Source organism: Clarias gariepinus, chromosome 16, assembly GCF_024256425.1.
Source record: "Clarias gariepinus isolate MV-2021 ecotype Netherlands chromosome 16, CGAR_prim_01v2, whole genome shotgun sequence".
Classification (NCBI taxonomy): Eukaryota; Metazoa; Chordata; class Actinopteri; order Siluriformes; family Clariidae; genus Clarias; species Clarias gariepinus.
The window spans coordinates 31,181,815-31,201,231 of NC_071115.1; the positions used below are offsets into that span (position 1 = coordinate 31,181,815).

The window sequence follows — 19,417 nt, forward strand, 5'->3', positions numbered from 1 at the left end:
CTGTTCATGTCCTCACTTCTCTCGCCCTTGCCGTTGGATTTCCCCCATGTCTTACATCTCTTTTCCGTTCTCGTCTTTGCTCTTCTTATTGATATTGTTAAATTGCTCTCTGTTTTTGTCCTCATAGTTCATGTCCATGCTGTTCTCGTTATTACTCGTTCTGTCGTTGCTGTTTTCTTTCATGTCCTCGATATTCACGTCACCTCGACTCTCCTCCTGGCTGTGCATTCTGCTCCAAATCCATAGACTTTGTTCTACTGCACGTCTCTGCTCAACTTCTCTCTCTCTTTATCTTTATTGCTGTCTGTCTCTCATTCATTCGTCTCACCTCCCTTTTTTCCTTTTGTTCTTTTTGCTCTCCTCTCATCCGTTCATTCTTAATTCACTCACCTCTCTCCTTCTCTCTCTCTCTCCTTCTCTCTCTCTCTCTCTCTCTCTCTCCTTCTCTCTCTCGGGTGAAGATGTTGTAAATAGCAGGTGGTGGTGGTGAGGCAGCTGAGAGCTGAGTGTTTATCATGGTGTTCTCAGACAGGAAAGAGGAGAAATCGGCAGCTGTGTTGGCTCAGCGAGGAAGCGGATCTGCTTCAGGTCGTCGTGAAGCCGCCAGAAAGCTCGACCTCGGATGATCCCACAGCACGCGTTACCGTCTCATCACTGTACCATGAATAATTAGCATCAGCTCGGCTAAACACAAAGATCAGGCTCACGAGCCATTTTTATTTACCCTAACATTATTACTGAAGTGGAATAATGAAACGGTAATTAATAACTCGAATAAACTGCATTAAAGTGTGATTAATATTAATGTTTTTTAAAAGTAAGTGACTTTTGATGATGTGAGAACATCATTATGGGAGTTCTGAAGTTTGTAAGGTCCATGTTTTGTGTGTGTGTGTGTGTGTGTGTGTGAGGGATGCGGCTGCAGGCGCGAGCAGCCTCGGCACCGGCGCCTCATCCGAGCGAGCTGAATGTTAAATTAGCGCTCGCTTGTTTCACACACATCCTCATGATCACACTCCTTAACTGAGCACCTTATCTCGCTCTCTCAGCTCCTTTTTCAGCCGTAACACCGGGACGCTTTCACCCCGTCTCAATGAAACATCTGTGGTGACTACAGGTTTTTCACCGAGCGTCTGGGTGACATAAAGAGAGAAGAAGACGAATCGTTTGATTGACGAGTCTCTCGGCTTGTTTCCTGACACTGCACCATGAGCCTCCATGGGTTTTTTTTTCTCTTCTCCTGATCATCACTGATTAAAACTACACTCTTTTTTGTCTTTTTCAGTGGTGTTGCTGAATTCGAAAGAGTCCCAGGCAGAACTGGGCTGGACGTCTTATCCTGCAAATGGAGTAAGTCCTCCTTACACATTGTCTTTTGGAAGCTACAGACTCAGTGCTAGCTACGTGTTTACGCCTTTAATCATGAAAACCCAGACCCTGGAGTTCTCCCAACTCCTGTATTTTATTTTTACAATGCTTTTCACACTGTTCGCTCAGTAACTTCATTAGAAATATGTTGGTGTTTAACATGAATCTTAGGGAAAATGATATTGTGCTGCACAATTAAAAATAAACTGCAATCTAAAACTTATGAAATAGCAAAAGGCTGTAATTTATTATAAAACACAGAGTCAGGAACTTTTGCAGAGTTTGTTAATAATTTACATGATATTTCATTAGTGCCAGAACTGATGTCTGACTTTAAATACATTTAAGGTGATAAAATATCAGGAAACATAAAACTAACTAATAAAACTGAACACAAAATTGTACATTTTATAGTTACATAATGCAGTTTAAATTCCAATATGCCTCCAAATAATCGCAATAATATATATTTTTATTGTAACAGTACTAAACTTTAATTAATTGTGAAAAAAATGCAATTTATTTGCTGTAATTAACATCATAAACCTGTAATAAACTATAAGCTGTCTTTAACATTTATTAACTATAATACACAATACTGTACATACATATGTTTATAGATGTATACATATAGTACTACTATAACTACACTATACAGTTTTAACCGTAATTTAACTGTAATAAACTATAAATAATGAATAAATTGCTTTATTTAACATTTAAAAAATATATTATATAATTTAAATATTTGTAAATTATTTATAAATTATTATATAATTTATAATTTATCAATTATTATAAACTTATAATAATTTATAAATATAAATATATATAATATAATAATAAGTCTTTATTAAGAACTAACTTTGTTTTTAAGTAATTAATGAGGACAACTACATTAAACAGTAATGAATTATAATAATAATGAGGTAAATATTAGAAGTAAATAGCTATAATACATTGGATTTAACTGTAATAACCTCAAACTGAACTAAACAGTAATGTGTAGCTCCTGCTACTGCAAATAACGAGCTGTGTTTAACAATAACTAGCTTTAATACGCCGAAATAAACTGCGCTATCAGTGGTGATGCTAATGTAACTGTAATGAACGACTAACTATTTTTAACTACAGTTAATCATATTTACAAGTAATAACATCTATTTAAGTAATGTATTTAAATGTCATTAGCTGCAAATAACTAGCTCTGTTTAATTGACTGTAAAAAGCAGAAATAAATTGTACTGAATAGTATGAGATATATTTATTATTATTTATTATATTTATATAATTGAACTGTAATAAACTCACAGTTGTGTTTAACTGTAACTGCTATAGTTAACTGTGTTTAACTGTAATGTGTAGCTGCAGCAGTAATTCCCTGTATTCATAATGAGTTACACTAACAGTAATTCACTTTTCTAAACTGCATGCAGAAACTTTTATCTTGTAAAACTTCTGATTCTCTGCATTTCTATCTGCTGCTGCTGCTGTAAGTCATGAACATTGTTGAGCAATAAACATTTAAAACTAGTTATTAATGCTCATTTACATACAGGATTATTTAGTTTTTGATTAATATTTATTAAATAATCTTATTTATTATAATACTTTTCATTTAATCTCAAAATCGCACTGATTTACATAAAATAATAAAAAGAAGTTAAAAAGCGTTTGAAGAGGCGGGCTTTTAATCCGGGGTGAAGTGATTTAACCAGACGTGTCATTAGTGCACATTCATAATTGATACCGTTTATAGTAAACAGCTACTGTTTAAAAAAATTAATAAAAGGAGTTAATGTCTAAGTGTGTGTTAATCTAATGGAAAAAAAAAACGTGAAAATCCATGTTTGCTAGTTTGCTATGCCGTGGCTGCTTTTGAAAAAGCTTGTTTTGTGCAGCGTGAGGTGATACGGATCGTGCAAAATGTCAGTATTTGACTTGTAGATGATCGGGCCACGCGAGGCTCCTCTGTATCCACCTGAGAGTAGAAAGGACTCGAGGCCTGCGATTAACTCGACTAGATTTCATATCGTTCTGAACGAAATCAAACAGAGAAACAGCCTCGGGTCAGGATAAGGAAGCTGGAGCATCGAGGAACCGCCTTCAGAATGGCACATCACATGATTACACACACCTGACCTCAGCGGGCGGGCCGGGTCTGTGCTGGAAGCCACTGGAACGTTTGTTTGAGGTCAGTTTACTGGAGGAGGATTAGACCAGTTTATTTCACTACACGTCTGTAATTCACTGGTAAACATTTTCATTATCCTCGGCTTAAACCTAAGCAGTGTGTGGAACAGAAGCTCACGCCGATGGCTGGATTAACACGTCCTCGTCCTCGTCCTCAGAGCCCGAGGCACTGTCATATTTCCACGCTCGGCTGTCTGATTATGCCTTTTTTCCCCGAGAAACAGGAGGAAGGAAGTGCGGCTGGCTTCAGGCTCACAGTCAGGAGTTACTGCAGCTTTCTCTCGCTGAGAAAAACACACCACCATCACAAACAACAATTACAGCCTCGTTACAATCATTTTAATCAAAATATCGCTGTTTGTTTTCGGAAAATCCGAACGTGATCGCGGTGTAGTTTAATCATTAAAAGTGTATTTCTGTTGGAGTTCAAGGTCTACCTGAGAGCTGCTGGTAAACGGCTCAGCTCATGGAAAAACAAATAAAACTCAATCAGAAAATTCTAATCAAACTTGGAATTAGATTGCAGACTTTAAAACAAAAAACTAACTAGAATGAATGAATAAATTGATAAAATAATCTTAGAATTTAAGAAATTACCTCATGGGAGAAAAGTAAGGAGGAAATGTTTGACTTGCGTTTAAAGCATCTTGTCTTTTCAAAGCTCAATTTCTTCATTGTGTAAAAATCTCTGAAATGTCTCCTGAAGTCCCGCCGTCCTGGACAGGATTAAAGTTTGATCTCGTGTTTGTTTGTGCGCACTCAGTGGGAGGAGATCAGCGGCGTGGACGAGAAGTACAAACCGATCCGCACATACCAGGTGTGTAACGTGATGGAGCCGAACCAGAACAACTGGCTGCGGACGGGGTGGATCGGCCGGCGTGGAGGTCAGCGCATCTTCGTGGAGCTGCAGTTCACGCTGCGTGACTGTAACAGCATTCCGGGTGTAGCGGGAAGCTGCAAGGAGACGTTCAACCTGCTGTACGCCGAGTCGGACCGGGCGCTGGGGGGCCACGACGACGACGAGGCGCGCTACAGTAAGGTGGACACCATCGCCGCTGACGAGAGCTTCACGCAGGGCGACCTGGGCGAGAGGAAGATGAAGCTGAACACGGAGGTGCGTGAGATCGGGCCGCTGACGCGCCGCGGTTTTCACCTGGCCTTCCAGGATGTTGGTGCGTGCGTGGCCATCGTCTCTGTGCGAGTTTATTACAAACGCTGCCGCGCCGCCGTGCAGAACCTCGCGGTCTTCCCCGACACGGTGGCCGAGGCCGCCTTCGCCACGCTGGTGGAGGTCCGGGGCGTCTGCGTCAACAACTCCGAGCCAGATGCCACAGACTCACCTCCCAGGATGCACTGCAGTGCTGAGGGGGAGTGGCTTGTGCCCATCGGGAGGTGCAGCTGCAGCGCCGGCTACGAGGAAGGACACAGTAGCTGTGAAGGTAAGGACTGTTTATTAAATCCGACTCACAGATATTCTGCTGTATGGGACGTTTCCCCGAGGGACATTTCCACGATAATAATTGTTGTTAAAGCAGGTTTCAACATCCACATGTTAGCCGCCTTGGAGCAACAAGAGAATTTGAACAACAGGTTAATAGTTTGGTGTTGCATAAGTAGAAACACTTTGAGCTCCTTTTAGATTTTAATTCTTCAAACAAGCAAACAAACCACAACAACACAATTATAACATGTTGGTTTTGTGAGACAAATTTGTGATGCTCAAATAATCCAAACAAACAGACAGAAAGATATTGTCTTTCTGTCCTCAATCAGTACTGAAACTGCTATAAATGCTATATAATGTGCACTTCTGGATAGCAACTGTGTTCCCTTGTAGTGCACGAGATACCAGCTATATCTGTGAGCTACGGAGAAACATTATGCAAAATAAAAAAGAACATCCCTAGTTTATTCCGTTTGTGTTTCTTACTCAATTTAACGTGACCAATCAATGTAACTTTATCGTAAAGCATTAAAAACAATACACACGTAAAGAAAAAAAACCCTGAAGAAGTTAAGAGAATGGCAAGAAATGAAATAATTTACTTTGAATGAAACAGGTGGTGCATTAATAATAATAATGATAATTTTTGAAAAATCAAAGCGACTATTTTATAATCTGTTTTCTCCAAAGTTTTGACCTGATTTTGTATGAAAAGCAGAAATGAAGAGAGCAGAGCAGCAGATGTGCAATCAGTGCATATTTGTCCTGGATTTGTGAAATAGGTCGCGTGTGTTTTTAGCAAATAGTCGCCATATTCAGAGATTATGTAGTTGTGTAACACGTCCCTGAAACCAGACGTTTCCTGAATGACACATCAGTGACTCATCACATAATTCAGGCTCTTTTAGTGCCAGTGTTACATCAGCACTATTTAAAAAAAAAAAGGCTTCCTGGGGTTGCGACCTAATTTAATGTGAGAATGAAGAGACAGGCGGCTAGCCGAGCCGAGGAGAAGGAGGAGGAGATAACGGCGCGGGAAGGAGCCGAGACGTGTCCAGCCGAGCCCATTAGGACGTCGTCCTCGCAGCCGTCATTTTTTACTCTCAACAGGGCACAGTAATGAACTCTGGTCTGATTTTACATTTTTACTCCATCATTGAACTCATTTCACTGAGACTCACACGAGGACGTGCAGGTACTGTATAATGTAACCCCTGAGCTGGTACTGGTACCGTAATCTGGACTGGGATCAGCCCCTGAGAATGGAATAAATGGATCCCAGTCTAATATCATTACAGTACGCTTTAATTCAATAACCTTTTTAGCCTATTTTACAATGATGACTGTTGTGTTTCTTGCTAATTTAATGAGCGCTAATGAATGTTCCATGCAGTTAGCATTTTGAACACGCACCATGTGACAGTCAGGGAAAATGATCTTTAAATAAATATTTGATAAAGGCGCTGCTCTTTTCCCGGAATTTATTTATTTATTTATTTATGTACCTTTTGTTTTTTTTGCTGGAGCTGGCTTTAGTTATTTATTTTTGTTTTAATAAATTTTGTTTATTATTTATAAAAAATATAAGGTTAATGTTATTCCTTGGTGATGGAGGAGGGGCGTGTGTGTGTGTGTGTGTGTGTGTGTGTGTATTAATGCCCCAGCTGAAAAACCCATCAGATAATGCACCTTTTCTATACCTCAAACTCCTTGTATTCCACTCCTCCTCGTAGCTCCTCTGTTTCAGTGTCTATGTAAATTACCTCCAGTTAAACCACACCCCCTCCCGAGGAAGCCCCATTAAACCACACCCCCTCCGAAGAAGTCCTGTTAAACCACACCCCCTCCGAAGAAGTCCTGTTAAACCACACCCCCTCCCGAGGAAGCCCCATTAAACCACACCCCCTCCGAAGAAGTCCGGTTAAACCACACCCCCTCTGAAGAAGGGAGGGGGGGCTCTCTTATATGAGATCACATAACCTTTAAAGGACACCTACTATTCTGAAAATTTTTTTCGTTTCTTTTACTTTTTTTGTCTAGTGTGTGTGTGTGTGTGTGTACGTTCAGCAAAGATTAAAAATGTCAAAAAATGTAACATTTGTAGAATAACATGTGTCCTTTAAAGGTTATTAACTATTCATTTCTGCAGAAATACACCCTGGATAGGGAATACACACACACACTGGGTTGGAATGAAATGACACCATGTGTATCTGGATATAAAAACTCGAAGGGGGCGTGGTCTAAACTGGATATTTTTTTTCTTTTTGCTGGAAACAGTAAAAAACACATTTTTACACACACACACACACACACAGGCTCTAATTCACCTGGCAGGATGTCTTAGCGTGGTGGGAGGAAACCGGAGAACCAGCTGGAAACCGGGAACACGTGATAGATGAAGAATTCCAGTTGAAATGATTATTATCAGGATTATTCTGTGTGTGATGGAGCTGATTTCCCTGAGCAGATATGACGACAGACTGCGGGACAGAATTACACGTCTGGGTTGCATCATGACGGCTCATTTAGTGTGTGTGTGTGTGTGTGTGTGTGTGTGTGTGTGTGTGTGTGTGTGTATTAATATACACTGGAGTGCTCATGCACTCTGCGCCGTGCCATATGACGGCTGCTCGTCTGGTGGATGTGAATTTTGGGTCACTATGAAGCAGGACTTTTACAGAAATCAGTGTTAGATTCTGCCACATCTCCCACACCGCTTTGCACATTATGAGCTGTGAAAGATGTCGTCGGCATTCAAACACATGCGCACACAAACACACACACACACACACACGGTGCTCATGTCGCGGTGATGCATCAGTGTCGGATGAGTGTCATTCCCGGATCAATGGCCGGATGTGTGAAAGAGAAAGATGTCGTTAGAGTAAATGATGAGCTGTTTCACGCCTGGTGGAGATCATAATAAGGTCGGGCCTGCTCTTTATGCACAACCTGAAACCAAAATGTGATGGGATTGTGCAGGATTCGTTTATTCTTTGTCTCTGATCATTCTGGCATGTCATGGTGGAGGGGATCTGCTGCTACAGATCTTAGCGCAGATCTTAGACAGGTTCTTCTGCTTGTCTCACCATCAGAACTTTAGAAACTGACTCCAGAAACTCTGTTCCGGGACGTGGTGCTCAGACTGGTGGTCTTTGGTGTCAATAATCATGACCAGTTGGAGCATCCAGGCTGATATCTGATCTTATTCTTAGCAGGCTGGAGGGGCTGCAAGGCGTTCCTCCTGATTTGTTGGAATGCTGTAACTCCCGCCACTCAATTTATCCGTAATGAAACGATGGAACATGAAGATTTAAAGTTTTTCTTTTTTTTAATAATCTGATTGGCATTTGTAAAATTGGTGTTATAAAGCTTTAGACGTTAGACTGAAATCATTATGGAGCCATCAGACGTCCGCGAGCAGGGCTAGACGGAAAGGAGGAAATATTCCTCCCAGGTTTTGATGGCACGTTCATGTGCAGATGTTGATTCCAAAGGTTTCGCTTCCCACCTTGACGTATCACAGGACAGGTGGAAGTGGACAGGAGAGAACTTTAAATCTTTAAATTTCTTTGAGTTTGGTTGTGTGGTAGGTTCACCAGATGTAGATCCTGTGGGTCTGGGAACTAGTCTGTCTCCAGGTTTTGGGTCCAGTCAATCAGGAGTCACACCAGGATGAGGTTGGTAACCTGATTGGCTGGAACAAAAAACCTACTGCTTTAGATTCCTGGCTTATTTGTTTTGTGAAGATAACGAACATCATGTTGAACACTACACCATGAAATAACCTCCAGTTGCCCCAAAAGATCTGGAGCAGAAAAGACAGTAGCATCTGAACGCACCCGGAATCTCACACTGTTGCGTTCGAATAATATTTTATTATTTATAAACATAATAGAAATAAGATCCATGCTTGCATCAATGTCATTCTTTTCACACGGGTTTGGAGGCGCTGTCCATGTGTCTAAAACATTCCTGCTCTGAGTGTGTGATTGTACACGAGCGCCTCGGCGGTGTTATGTTTTGGGGATGAGCGCAGCAGACAGGATGTGACTGCACGTCAGTAGGAGCTCCTCTCAGGAGAAACGGCCTGGAGGCAGATGCTGTCTCTTACCCTCAGAAGGACTCGGTGTGTGATCCGTTCTGTCTGCTCGCTATAAAACACTTCTCTCGTCACGCTCCCTCTCGGTTTAAAGCTGCGCCTCAGATGTTTGTGTGTGTTTGTGTGTGTTTGTGTGTGTCTGTGTGTGTGTGTGTGTCTCAGGGCACGAGTTGAAAATGTTAAGTGTTTTTTCTACACTAGAACGAAAGTGTGAGATGGAGGAGTGATGAGAGCAGAAGTGAGTGACCAGAGTAGAGCCAACGTTAAAGGTTTTTAAAGATGAATGAAAATGACAGCGAGAAAGAGGTGATGGGGAGGACGGACTGTTTGGGACGGACTGTTTGGGACGGACTGTGGGGACGGACTGTGGGGACTGTGTTTTTCATCAGGTTGATGTTTTATTATAAAGACATGTTTAAATATAAAGGTTCTAAATGAATTTAAATTTAATTTCTGAGTCTTTAAAGTTAAAGTGTTTGGAGTTAAAGCTGTACTTCAACCCACAACCTACTGGCTGCGCACCCACTGAGCCACGCCCTCATCAACCCACCCACTGAGCCACGCCCTCATCAACCCACCCACCGAGCCACGCCCTCGTCAACTCACCCACTGAGCCACGCCCTCATCAACCCACCCACTGAGCCACGCCCTCATCAACCCACCCACTGAGCCACGCCCTCACTAACCCACCCACTGAGCCACGCCCTCATCAACCCACCCACTGAGCCACTTACTGAAGAACCCGCCCATTGAGCCACACCCTCACCAACCCACCCACTGAGCCACACCCTCACCAACCCACCCACTGTGCCACTCACTCAAAAAACCACCCACGCACTGAGCCACGCCCTCCCAACCCACTCACTCGGCCAAGTGCTCACCAACTCTAACCCTAACCAACCTAACCCTAACCCTAACCCTAACCCACTCACTCACCAACCCACCCTCTAACCGAAGTTAGTGGCCTCTAACTGCGACCGCTCCTAATTAGAGCCACGCCTCTTTTTTACCAGAAGTAGCATTACCTAATGAAAACTAGGCGTGGCTCTGATTTAGGCAGATTTGGACCCTGAATAGGAGACTTATAACAGGCATTGTGTGTGTGTGTGTGTCAGTGTGTGTGAGAGAGAAATGTTGTGTCAGGGTGAAGGTGGAGAGGTGTGTGTAGCTGTCAGTCTGCATCAGCCGGCGTCTCACTGGATTATTTCTCTATTGAGCGCTAATGACATGAATATGCAGACGCTCTCCTGCTCGATCGATCTGCTGCGATGCTTCACTAAACTGGAGAATTACACTGCAGGACTGCCCACTCCCTCGCTCTCTATTTCGTGTGTGTGTGTGTGTGTGTGTGTGTGAGATTTATCAGTTCGTGTGGCTATTTGCTTGACTGAGTGTGTTTTAACTAAGCGGCTCGATACTATTGAACAGATTGTGAGTAGCTGCTTATAGGAGTCAGGACTGGATACTGTATGTGTGTGTGTGTGTGTGTGTGTGTGTGTGTGTGTGTGTGAGAGAGAGAGTAGAAAGACTCAGGAATGCCCTTGCTGTTAAATTTGGACGTAGGTTTAACACCCTCATCATATAATATAAACTAAATGCTACATAGTTTATAGTTTTAACCGTCTGGCTGGAGAGAAATTAAATGTTTGTTTGTCTAAATTATGTTTTGTAAATTTATTTTATCGTATTCTTTTATACATGGTGTTTTTATTTATTAGTTTCTTTCTTTCTTTGCTTGTTTAATTTATTTTTGCCTTAAATTATACTAGAAACTATAATAGTTTAAAACTTTTATTTATTTAAAATACTTTGCCACAATTTCAAAATGTATTAATGCAGGCAGTCCCCTACTTACGAACATTCGAGTTATGAATTTCCGCAGATATAAACAGACGGCAGTTCTACTTTTGGTTCAATCATGGAAGTAGCTAAAGTGTATTTTTAAAACATAGACCAGATACCAATATTTACAATTATATACAATATTATTAGTGAGTAAGTGAATGTATAAAAGTCCAGTGTGTGTGTGCGTGAGAAATGAGTCGCCTCATCAGTTTCAATGAATCAGTCCGGGAGCACGATGATGAAAAATGTCCTGTAAACCTGTCCTCATGGAGAATAATCTGAAGTTCACAGTCCAAAACAGTGGAAAACAGCTCTGAGACCAAAAGGTGCGGAGACAACACTTACATTTCACTGTAAGATACGTTTTCTTGGGCGCGGTTATGGCAGTGTGGGAAAGGGGACAGAGGTTTAGCCAGGTGCTTTACATTGTATATTGATGTCAAAGGCGTATAAGACTCACTTTGTCAGACTTGAGAACAAATCCGACTTATGAACATGCTCCCGGGAAGAAAATTGTTTATAAATCAGGGACAACCTGTATACATTTTATTTAATATTAGATTTTTTATTTTATGTATGTAGGTTTGTTTGTTATTTTTGGTTTCTTGTCTCATACACAATTTTTACTAAACTAGGTAAAATTTACTTACATTTAAAATAATTGTTTGTTTTTGTTTAAGCATCTCTGGTCCATTTATGTTCATTTTTAATAATTCCTTTTACGGCTCATTTATTCAATTTTATGTATTTAGACATTTTATTAGTTATTTATTAGAAAATATATATTAAATATAGTTTGTTTGCCCCAAAACTATAAACTATATGAGATTAGACTGAAGAGAAAATAATTGCAGAGCGCTGGAGAGGAGTGACAGCTCCGCCCATTTCCCTTTTTGAGGATAAGCTGGTGAGAGGCCACGCCCACGTCGCTATCGCATTCCAGCAGTGATGTTACACTTATTGACGGCACTCAATACATGTGTTTATTATTAAAGTTAAAACCTCGTGTGCTGTGAGTTTTTATTTCATTAATTCTATCTTTTTTTTCTTTCCTTCTTTTTTCCCTTTTTTTCTTAGTTTTTACTTTTCTGTTTTTTATCTCTTTCTATCTGTTTTACCTTTCTTGCAAGAGTGTGTGTGTGTGTGTGTGTGTGTGTGTGTGTGTACAACCATGTGTCTGATGCAAAACTGATGCAATCTGATGGACCAGCAGGAGCCGTCTCCAGGGAGACCATCTGGTTAAGCACACGTCCTGGTGTGTGTGTGTGTGTGTGTGTGTGTGTGTGTGTGTGTGTGTGTGTGTGTGTACAAGGTGCCACACAGGAGTTAGAGAGTTTGTTAGTGTAGAAATGTTTTGTTTATCTATTAATGTGCATGTCACACACTCAGTGTTAATCATTGAGCCCTGCGGGACGAGCTAAGGAGACAGGTTCGAGCTGCCACACACACACACACACACACACACACACACACACACACACACACACACACACAGACAGCTGCTGGTCAGGAGCTGGTGATTATTTTCCTACATCAGCACCACACAAAGGGTTTATTACAGACTGAACACACTGAAGTAATAGAAGTGTAAAGGCAGATACAGGAATATCACACTGTGTGTGTGTGTGTGTGTGTGTGTGTGTGTGTGTGTGTGTGTGTGTGTGTGTGTTTAATTAAATGTGCTTTTACTCAGTGTTGTGTAATTAGAGCCTGCAGCTGCTGTGTGTCTTAGTAGCTGTTTAGTGGAGCTTTATTAACCAAGAACCTGCTACACACACACACACACACACACACAGTTTTTTTTTTTTATCTGTTTTTCTCTTTTTTTCTCTCTTGATGTACAAAAATGTGTGTGCATCTGTTTGTGTGTTTGTTTGCATTTTTTTTTGTCTTGTGTGTGTGTGTGTGTGTGTGTGTGTGTGTGTGTGTGTGTGTGTGTGTGTCTGAGAGAGAGTGCGAGGCAGAGATTGAGAGTGTGATTGATTTCGGATGCCCAAGATTTCTGCAGTGTCAGCAGCACCTGTCAGCTGCGAGTGTGTGTGTGTGTGTGTGTGTGTGTGTGTGTGTGTGTGTGTGTGTGTGTGTGTGCGCGCTAGTGAGAGATGAGAGTTTGAAAATATCTACTCTTTAGCTGTGCATCACTCCAGGAAGTTGAGGTGTGTCCTGAGAGACGGCCCCGTGCGAGAGCACTTCAGTTCAGCGGGCACTGAACCCTCACACTCGCGTGTGCTCACTCTCCAGTGTGTGTACGTGCTCCATGCACGTGAGTCCAGGTGTGTTTTCACGAAAAGTCAAATGTAAATGATGAGCAACACAGTCGCTCAGAGGTAATCACACTGTGTGCCCTAGTGGTGTGTGAAGGAATTGCAGGTGTGGCACAGAAAAGTCGCCCCGGTTTGGAGAATGTTCGGTTAAGAACTAAATTGTTGGCAGAAATCTGCCTCAGTATGAGAAGCCTTTATGGCATATGAGCGACTGAGCTGCACTCAAGTCCAGGAGTCGTTAAAAATTGGTTGCGTCAGTGGAAATCCAACGGAAGTGAGTTTACTTATTTATTTTTAGTTTAGACGCAGCACCGCAGGTCCCAAGAACGTTATCAAGGACGACAGCAGGAAGAAAAGGGAGCCGCTTTCAGTTTGGTTTTAAAGCAGCTTTATAAATTAAGGTTAAGTGAAGTTTAAGGCCTATTTATTTTATATTTTACTACATTTACGTGTCTTTTCTAAATGTTTTGATTGTTTTTATATGCATAAATATGATTATAGTGGTGGAAATTGGTAACATTAGTAATATTTTAGGGTGACTAAATAGGATTATTTGCATTTACATTATTTTCTTATGAGAGAGGAAATGGGCAATTTCACCTTAAGAACTCAACTAGCCGAGGTACCACTATATCGAAACGCACATTTCAGACCTGACACACTTCACACACCGACGGACCAGAGCGCTGATTCGATTTGAACTGCGATTCTGTCAGCATCACGGTTTTAATCTTAATATCCTAATTCAATATTTATCTCTATATGGGTTTTTTTTCGCTTTTGTTAAAGTTCAAACAAAATTATTAAAACATTCCTAATAAATACGTAATAATTAGAGTAGTTTTTAGCACCACCTGTAGGATCATAAAGGAACTGCAAATGCAAACGTATTCATATTTAAATAATAAATTGATAAACATCCACTCTTGAGTCAGTGTGGCGATACATGAACTCCCCCCTGAAAAGAATCGTACCGAATCGATTTATTTTTATAAATTACTGGTATTAAAGGAATAAAACACTTTAGTCCGCGCAGCTCCGCACCTTTATTGTTGTGTGTGATCTCTAAGCCGAGGATCAGAAAAACACCTGGAAGGAAAGCTCAGGGTTTAAATTCTTTCTGTTCCCCCGTTCCTGCATCACGTCATGCGGTTCAGGCTTAGCGTCTGCCGGCGGGAAGAAACCAGCGTGAGCTCTGAAATCCTACGGAATCAATCCGCTCGCTTCGTTACGACTTTCACGTGCCTTTTAGTCCTTGAATCTCCTGCACGTTTTCACGATTTATTTATTTAAATGTGTCTCCGGGAGTCTGACCGGCTGCACTAACCTCACCCATTGTCTAAATGCTGCGCTCTGATTGGTCAGAAGGTGCTGATTGAGTTTACTGTTCCTCCTCCCATCCCTCAACTCATCACCTCATTGCCACAGATGTTCGGTAATCGTGATGCCACTTTCTCGCTCTTGTTTGTACATTTACACGTGCACTTTGTTGTCTCTTCTGTAAAAAGTGGAGCTGGCTGGCTTCTGGTGGCCCCCTGGTGGGTCGTGCAGGTACTGCAGCTCAGCAGCAAGATCTTTTTTTTTAAAGACTAATTATGATTAATAATCATTAGCCCTTTAAAAAGGTTTAAATAAAATGAAATAAAAAAGCGGAGAAACTCAAATTGTGTTTAATAAATAAATATATAAATAGGCCAGTCCTTCGTCTCGATCAGACGTGTGATTGACGTTTGCGCTGCAGGAGATCGTCGTATCTCAGGATGTTTGCGACCGGCTGCTCTAAACCTTTATTGCTAAGTCAATTAGCGTTGTAGCATAGTAGCTGATTGTTTTAATTAGCCTTTAGCTTTTTGTGGCTGTCGGTTTAGGCGACCCTGCACCTCGTTCTTTACTCGCTTGCTTTTTATTTTTTGTCCAATTGTGACTTAAAAAAAACAACAACTCATAAATAAAACATGTCAGAAATATGTTGATTAAATGAAGCAAAACAAAACTAATAAAACAGAGATGTACTGGTGTATTTTCTGCTGTAGTAATAGTTTTTCTGCTCTCGAGAAACATAAAACGTTTTTATTCTATTTGATTTAAAAAGCTGTGCGCTCCCTCTCTCTCTCTCTCTCTCTCTCTCTCTCTCTCGTTTCTCACCTCTCTAACAAAGCGAGTGTGGCTCTCAGCAGCACCTGTGCCTCTCATCAGATGAATTACGCATTTTTTTTCTTTTCATTACTTGGTAAACACACACACACACACACACACTCGTCCGTATGCGCTGTCACGTGTACCCGCCCACTCGAGTGTCATAATTACAGACATGTAAAGTCACGACCAGGCGTCTGTTTTCACACCTCCGCTCTCCGGTGAAGGCGGCCGAGCGCTCGCTGTGTGTCTGACGCTCAGAGAACTGAAACTCTTTCCTTTGTTATAACTTTAATAAAAACGCCTGAGATCGAACCCAAGAGGTGTGAGAGCAATGAGAGTGTGGTTCGATTCCACACACACACACACACACACACACACACACACACACACACTGAGGGAGAGGTCAGCAGTTGGTCAGGATGAGTGCGAGTCTAAATCTGCACAGCTTTATGGCCCGTTGCTGCGAGAGCTGCACTCTAATAAAAAGGCGCTCCTCGGGTCTCCAGGTTCCAGGCTGCACTTTATCTTTACGAGCCGCGGCTCGGAGCCGATCTCGGGTCAGACAGCGGCGCACGTCTGTCAGGTTCCTCACGGCAGTGAAGACGTCCGGCTCGACCCGAGACGATTAGTGACGTAAAGTCGGATGCAGTTACAGACGCCTCGCTGTGTGTTCAGTACACACTCCGCATTTATCACTGGAGAGTTTCAAACAAATTATGATTTATTGGCAAAAATATTTATAAAAAAAAGATACTAAGTATGTAAATAAGTAAGGACGGATAATGATGGATGGATAGATGGTTAAATCAATGGGTGTATAAATAAATGATTAGACAGATGGATAAGTTGATGGATGGATGTATGATGGATGGATGTATGATGGATGGATTGATCATTGGGTGGATAAACGAGTGGATGGATGGATATATAGACGTATGGATTTATAGACTGATACTGTATATGATGAGACGGAGACAAGGATGGATAGTTGATGTTTGATAGCTGCATGTACAGTACAGATAGACAGATGGATTGATGGATTGATGGATGGACAGATGGAAAGATGGAGGGAACAATTTATCCTCATTACTTTTTATTCTTGTTAAACATATTTCACTTTATTGGTTCAACAAAACAAGACACAAAAGACCTGATAGGATCAAATAAATAAATAAACCGTGTCCTCTCTCTCCCTTGTGCTTTGTCTCTGCTCTCGTTGTGTGTGTGTGTGTGTGTGTGTGTGTGTGTGTGTGTGTGTGTGTGTGTGTGTGTGTGTGTGTGTAGGTTAGTGTTCGTGTTTTATTCCTCTAACGCTGCACGCTTTAACCACACACACAGTTTGAGTAAAGACGTCTGACCGTCTGTCTGTCATTACATGTACATCACCTCTGTAACACTTCTGTACATGTGTGTGTGTGTGTGTGTGTGTGTACATATATCTACAGTAAGCACCATGTTGTGGCTTTGGAATATACAGCGAGTGTGATAAAAATTAAATGCATGCATGATGTGTGTGTGTGTGTGAAAGAGACTTCAGTGCCCCTGTGAATTCTGGGATAGGTGATGGGACAATAGCTTCCAAAAGCAGCAGCATTAATACCAATCAAAGCGGCGCTGGAGCCTGAGCGTTGTTTATACGCTGGTGGAATTCAATTACGCGGCGGCGGCGGCGGGAGGAGGAGAGACGCGGCGTTACAGCCTGCCAGGGTGACATTTCATTTGCAATGAATCATGGGAGCAGAGCAGACCTTCACTGCCCCAAACACCCATTTGTTTAAGTGTTTGTCTGTATGTGTGTGTGTGTGTGTGTGTGTGTGTGTGTGTGTGTGTGGTTTATGTTGCTTCTTTTCCTTGAATCTGTTTCCTTTTCTTCACTTCCTCTCTGTGCCGCTGTTTAAACACCACTGAAATGCCATATTTGCATATTCAGATTGAGTAATTATATATTCATGGGGTGTATTTTACATATTTAAGTTCCTTTCTTGCGGTTTTTACTTTGCACAAAATGATCAGATGTGTGTCTCAACCTTTTAAGGCTTTTAAAAGAAAAATAAACGAGTTAAAAAGTGACAAAAATATAGAAACCTGATTAATCGCATTAAACTCACATCTCTTAGAATTCCTGTATGCAAATACTCGGGTAAAGTTTTCCCCCTGATGGTCCAGGTCCGGTCCGGTCCGAGGTGCTGAATGAGTATCGTAGTATCAGACAGCAGGGGAGTGATTTGAATGCGACACGGGCGGGGCAGGGGGAACAAACACGGTGTGACGCGGGCGATCAGGGTCAGAGAGGAGGGAGGCGGAGAATCGCTCTGAGACGAGCCGTGTGTCGCCACGGTGACCGTCACGCATGACCTTTTATGTGTCAGGATGGAGAAGGTGATGTAAGGTGTGTGTGTGTGTGTGTGTGTGTGTGTGTGTGTGTGTGTTTGTGTAAATACGTCTCTCTGAACTTGAAATCAAAATCTCATTTTCCAGTCCTGGATGGATGGTGTATGCAGATAAGTGCTGAAATGCTGATATCCGTATCTCACACACACACACACACACACACACACACACACACACACACACACACACACACACACACACACACTCATCTTTGTTGTCTGACTGTGATTTATATTTGTGAGCTGTATAAAACAGGCGCGGTTTCATTTCATTTTCTTTCTTCTTTCCTTCTCCTCTCCTCCTTCCTGCTCGTCTGTTTCTCTTTGTTGTCGTTTTTCCCCCTCGGTGTGATGTGAGCTCGGCAGACGGTAAATGTGATTAGCACACTTTAGGACTCACTCAGGATGGAATTATGATTAGTGTAATTATCCTGTGACATGGTGTAATTATAAAACCGAGCGAGTTCCTGCTGGATGAAGAACTTTTTATTTTTTATTTTTTTCCCCTTTTGAAGGTTATTCTTTAGAGTTTGAGCGCTGTACGTACAAACAGATCAAAAATGGCATTAAATATTGTAATCGCTCCAGAGATGCAGTGTGGGGATGTGTGTGAATATTCACGAGCAGGTTATGAATATTAATGAGCCGGTAATGAATACAGGCAGACGGAGGAAACCTGAAACCCTGATCATCGTTTTTTTTTGGTAAAACAACTTTATCACATCTTTATGTTTTAGAGTAGAGATGGGGGGGGGTGGGGAGGGATGGGGTTAGATATATATAAACATTATTTATTACATTTATAATAGAAAAGCCCTGGTAGGTGTGAAGTTGCTGAATGAACTTCAATTTTTGACGTATTTAGTTGAAGTTATGACGTAACTTGTGTCAAGGTTTTGAAATTGTAATGAGATTGTGGTATTTATAAAATCATGAGACAAACCGAAAAAACAGCAACACGGATCAAACTTACTTGTTAAAATGTTGCAGCTTTAAACCTTTTTTTTTTAAAACCCTTTTTAACCTGATTTTTATTTACACTTGTGCTCAATCAATAACAGAGTAATGAGTGTTTAATGTTATGTAGCTTATTGAATAGAATTAATGTTCGAGAATGTTCGAGCCAAACCAGGACTTTTGAGACACAGTCCTGAGAGTAAACACTCCCGTGATGTCTCTCTATAATCCCCTGATACACTAATGCACTGATCCCAGTGTCTCACTAGAGCTCGGACACCATCAAGGGAGAACGTTTTCACGTGAATGACTGCCGGCCTCCCAGGAACTCCTTTAATGGAAGTGTCTTGGAGCGAGATCAGGACTGTACAGGGTGGTGTTGGTGAATGTGTGTGTGTGTGTGTGTGTGACGAAGGGGATGACGAAGTTATCTGGTGATTTTTAAGAATCAGGTGTTTTAACACCTTTTATCCGTATAATCACGTGTGTATGGTGTGTTATATTCTCACTACAGCTCTACTGAAGATTTAGCCAGAAGAAAAGATAGAAATGATTTATTATACATATTTTAAGCATTCTTCCCTTCCTTCCTTCCTTCCTTTTCTTTCCTTCCTTCCTCCGAGCTCCTCCTCTTTTTTTCCTAAAGTTAAAGGGTGTGATTATCGCGCCTGTATAATGGGCTCCTGTTATTGTATCATATTTATAATCTCCC

General features: G+C 41.5%; 1 protein-coding gene across 1 annotated transcript in view; it reads left to right on the forward strand.

The window, feature by feature from the left end:
- Positions 1-19,417, forward strand: part of LOC128544497 (ephrin type-A receptor 7-like) — a 92,141-nt gene that overhangs the window by 22,068 nt on the left and 50,656 nt on the right. Inside the window, exons 2-3 of the mRNA XM_053514645.1 lie at positions 1,286-1,350; positions 4,325-5,000. Of these exons, the coding sequence (XP_053370620.1) occupies positions 1,286-1,350; positions 4,325-5,000 (741 nt within the window). The remainder of the gene's footprint in view (positions 1-1,285; positions 1,351-4,324; positions 5,001-19,417) is intronic.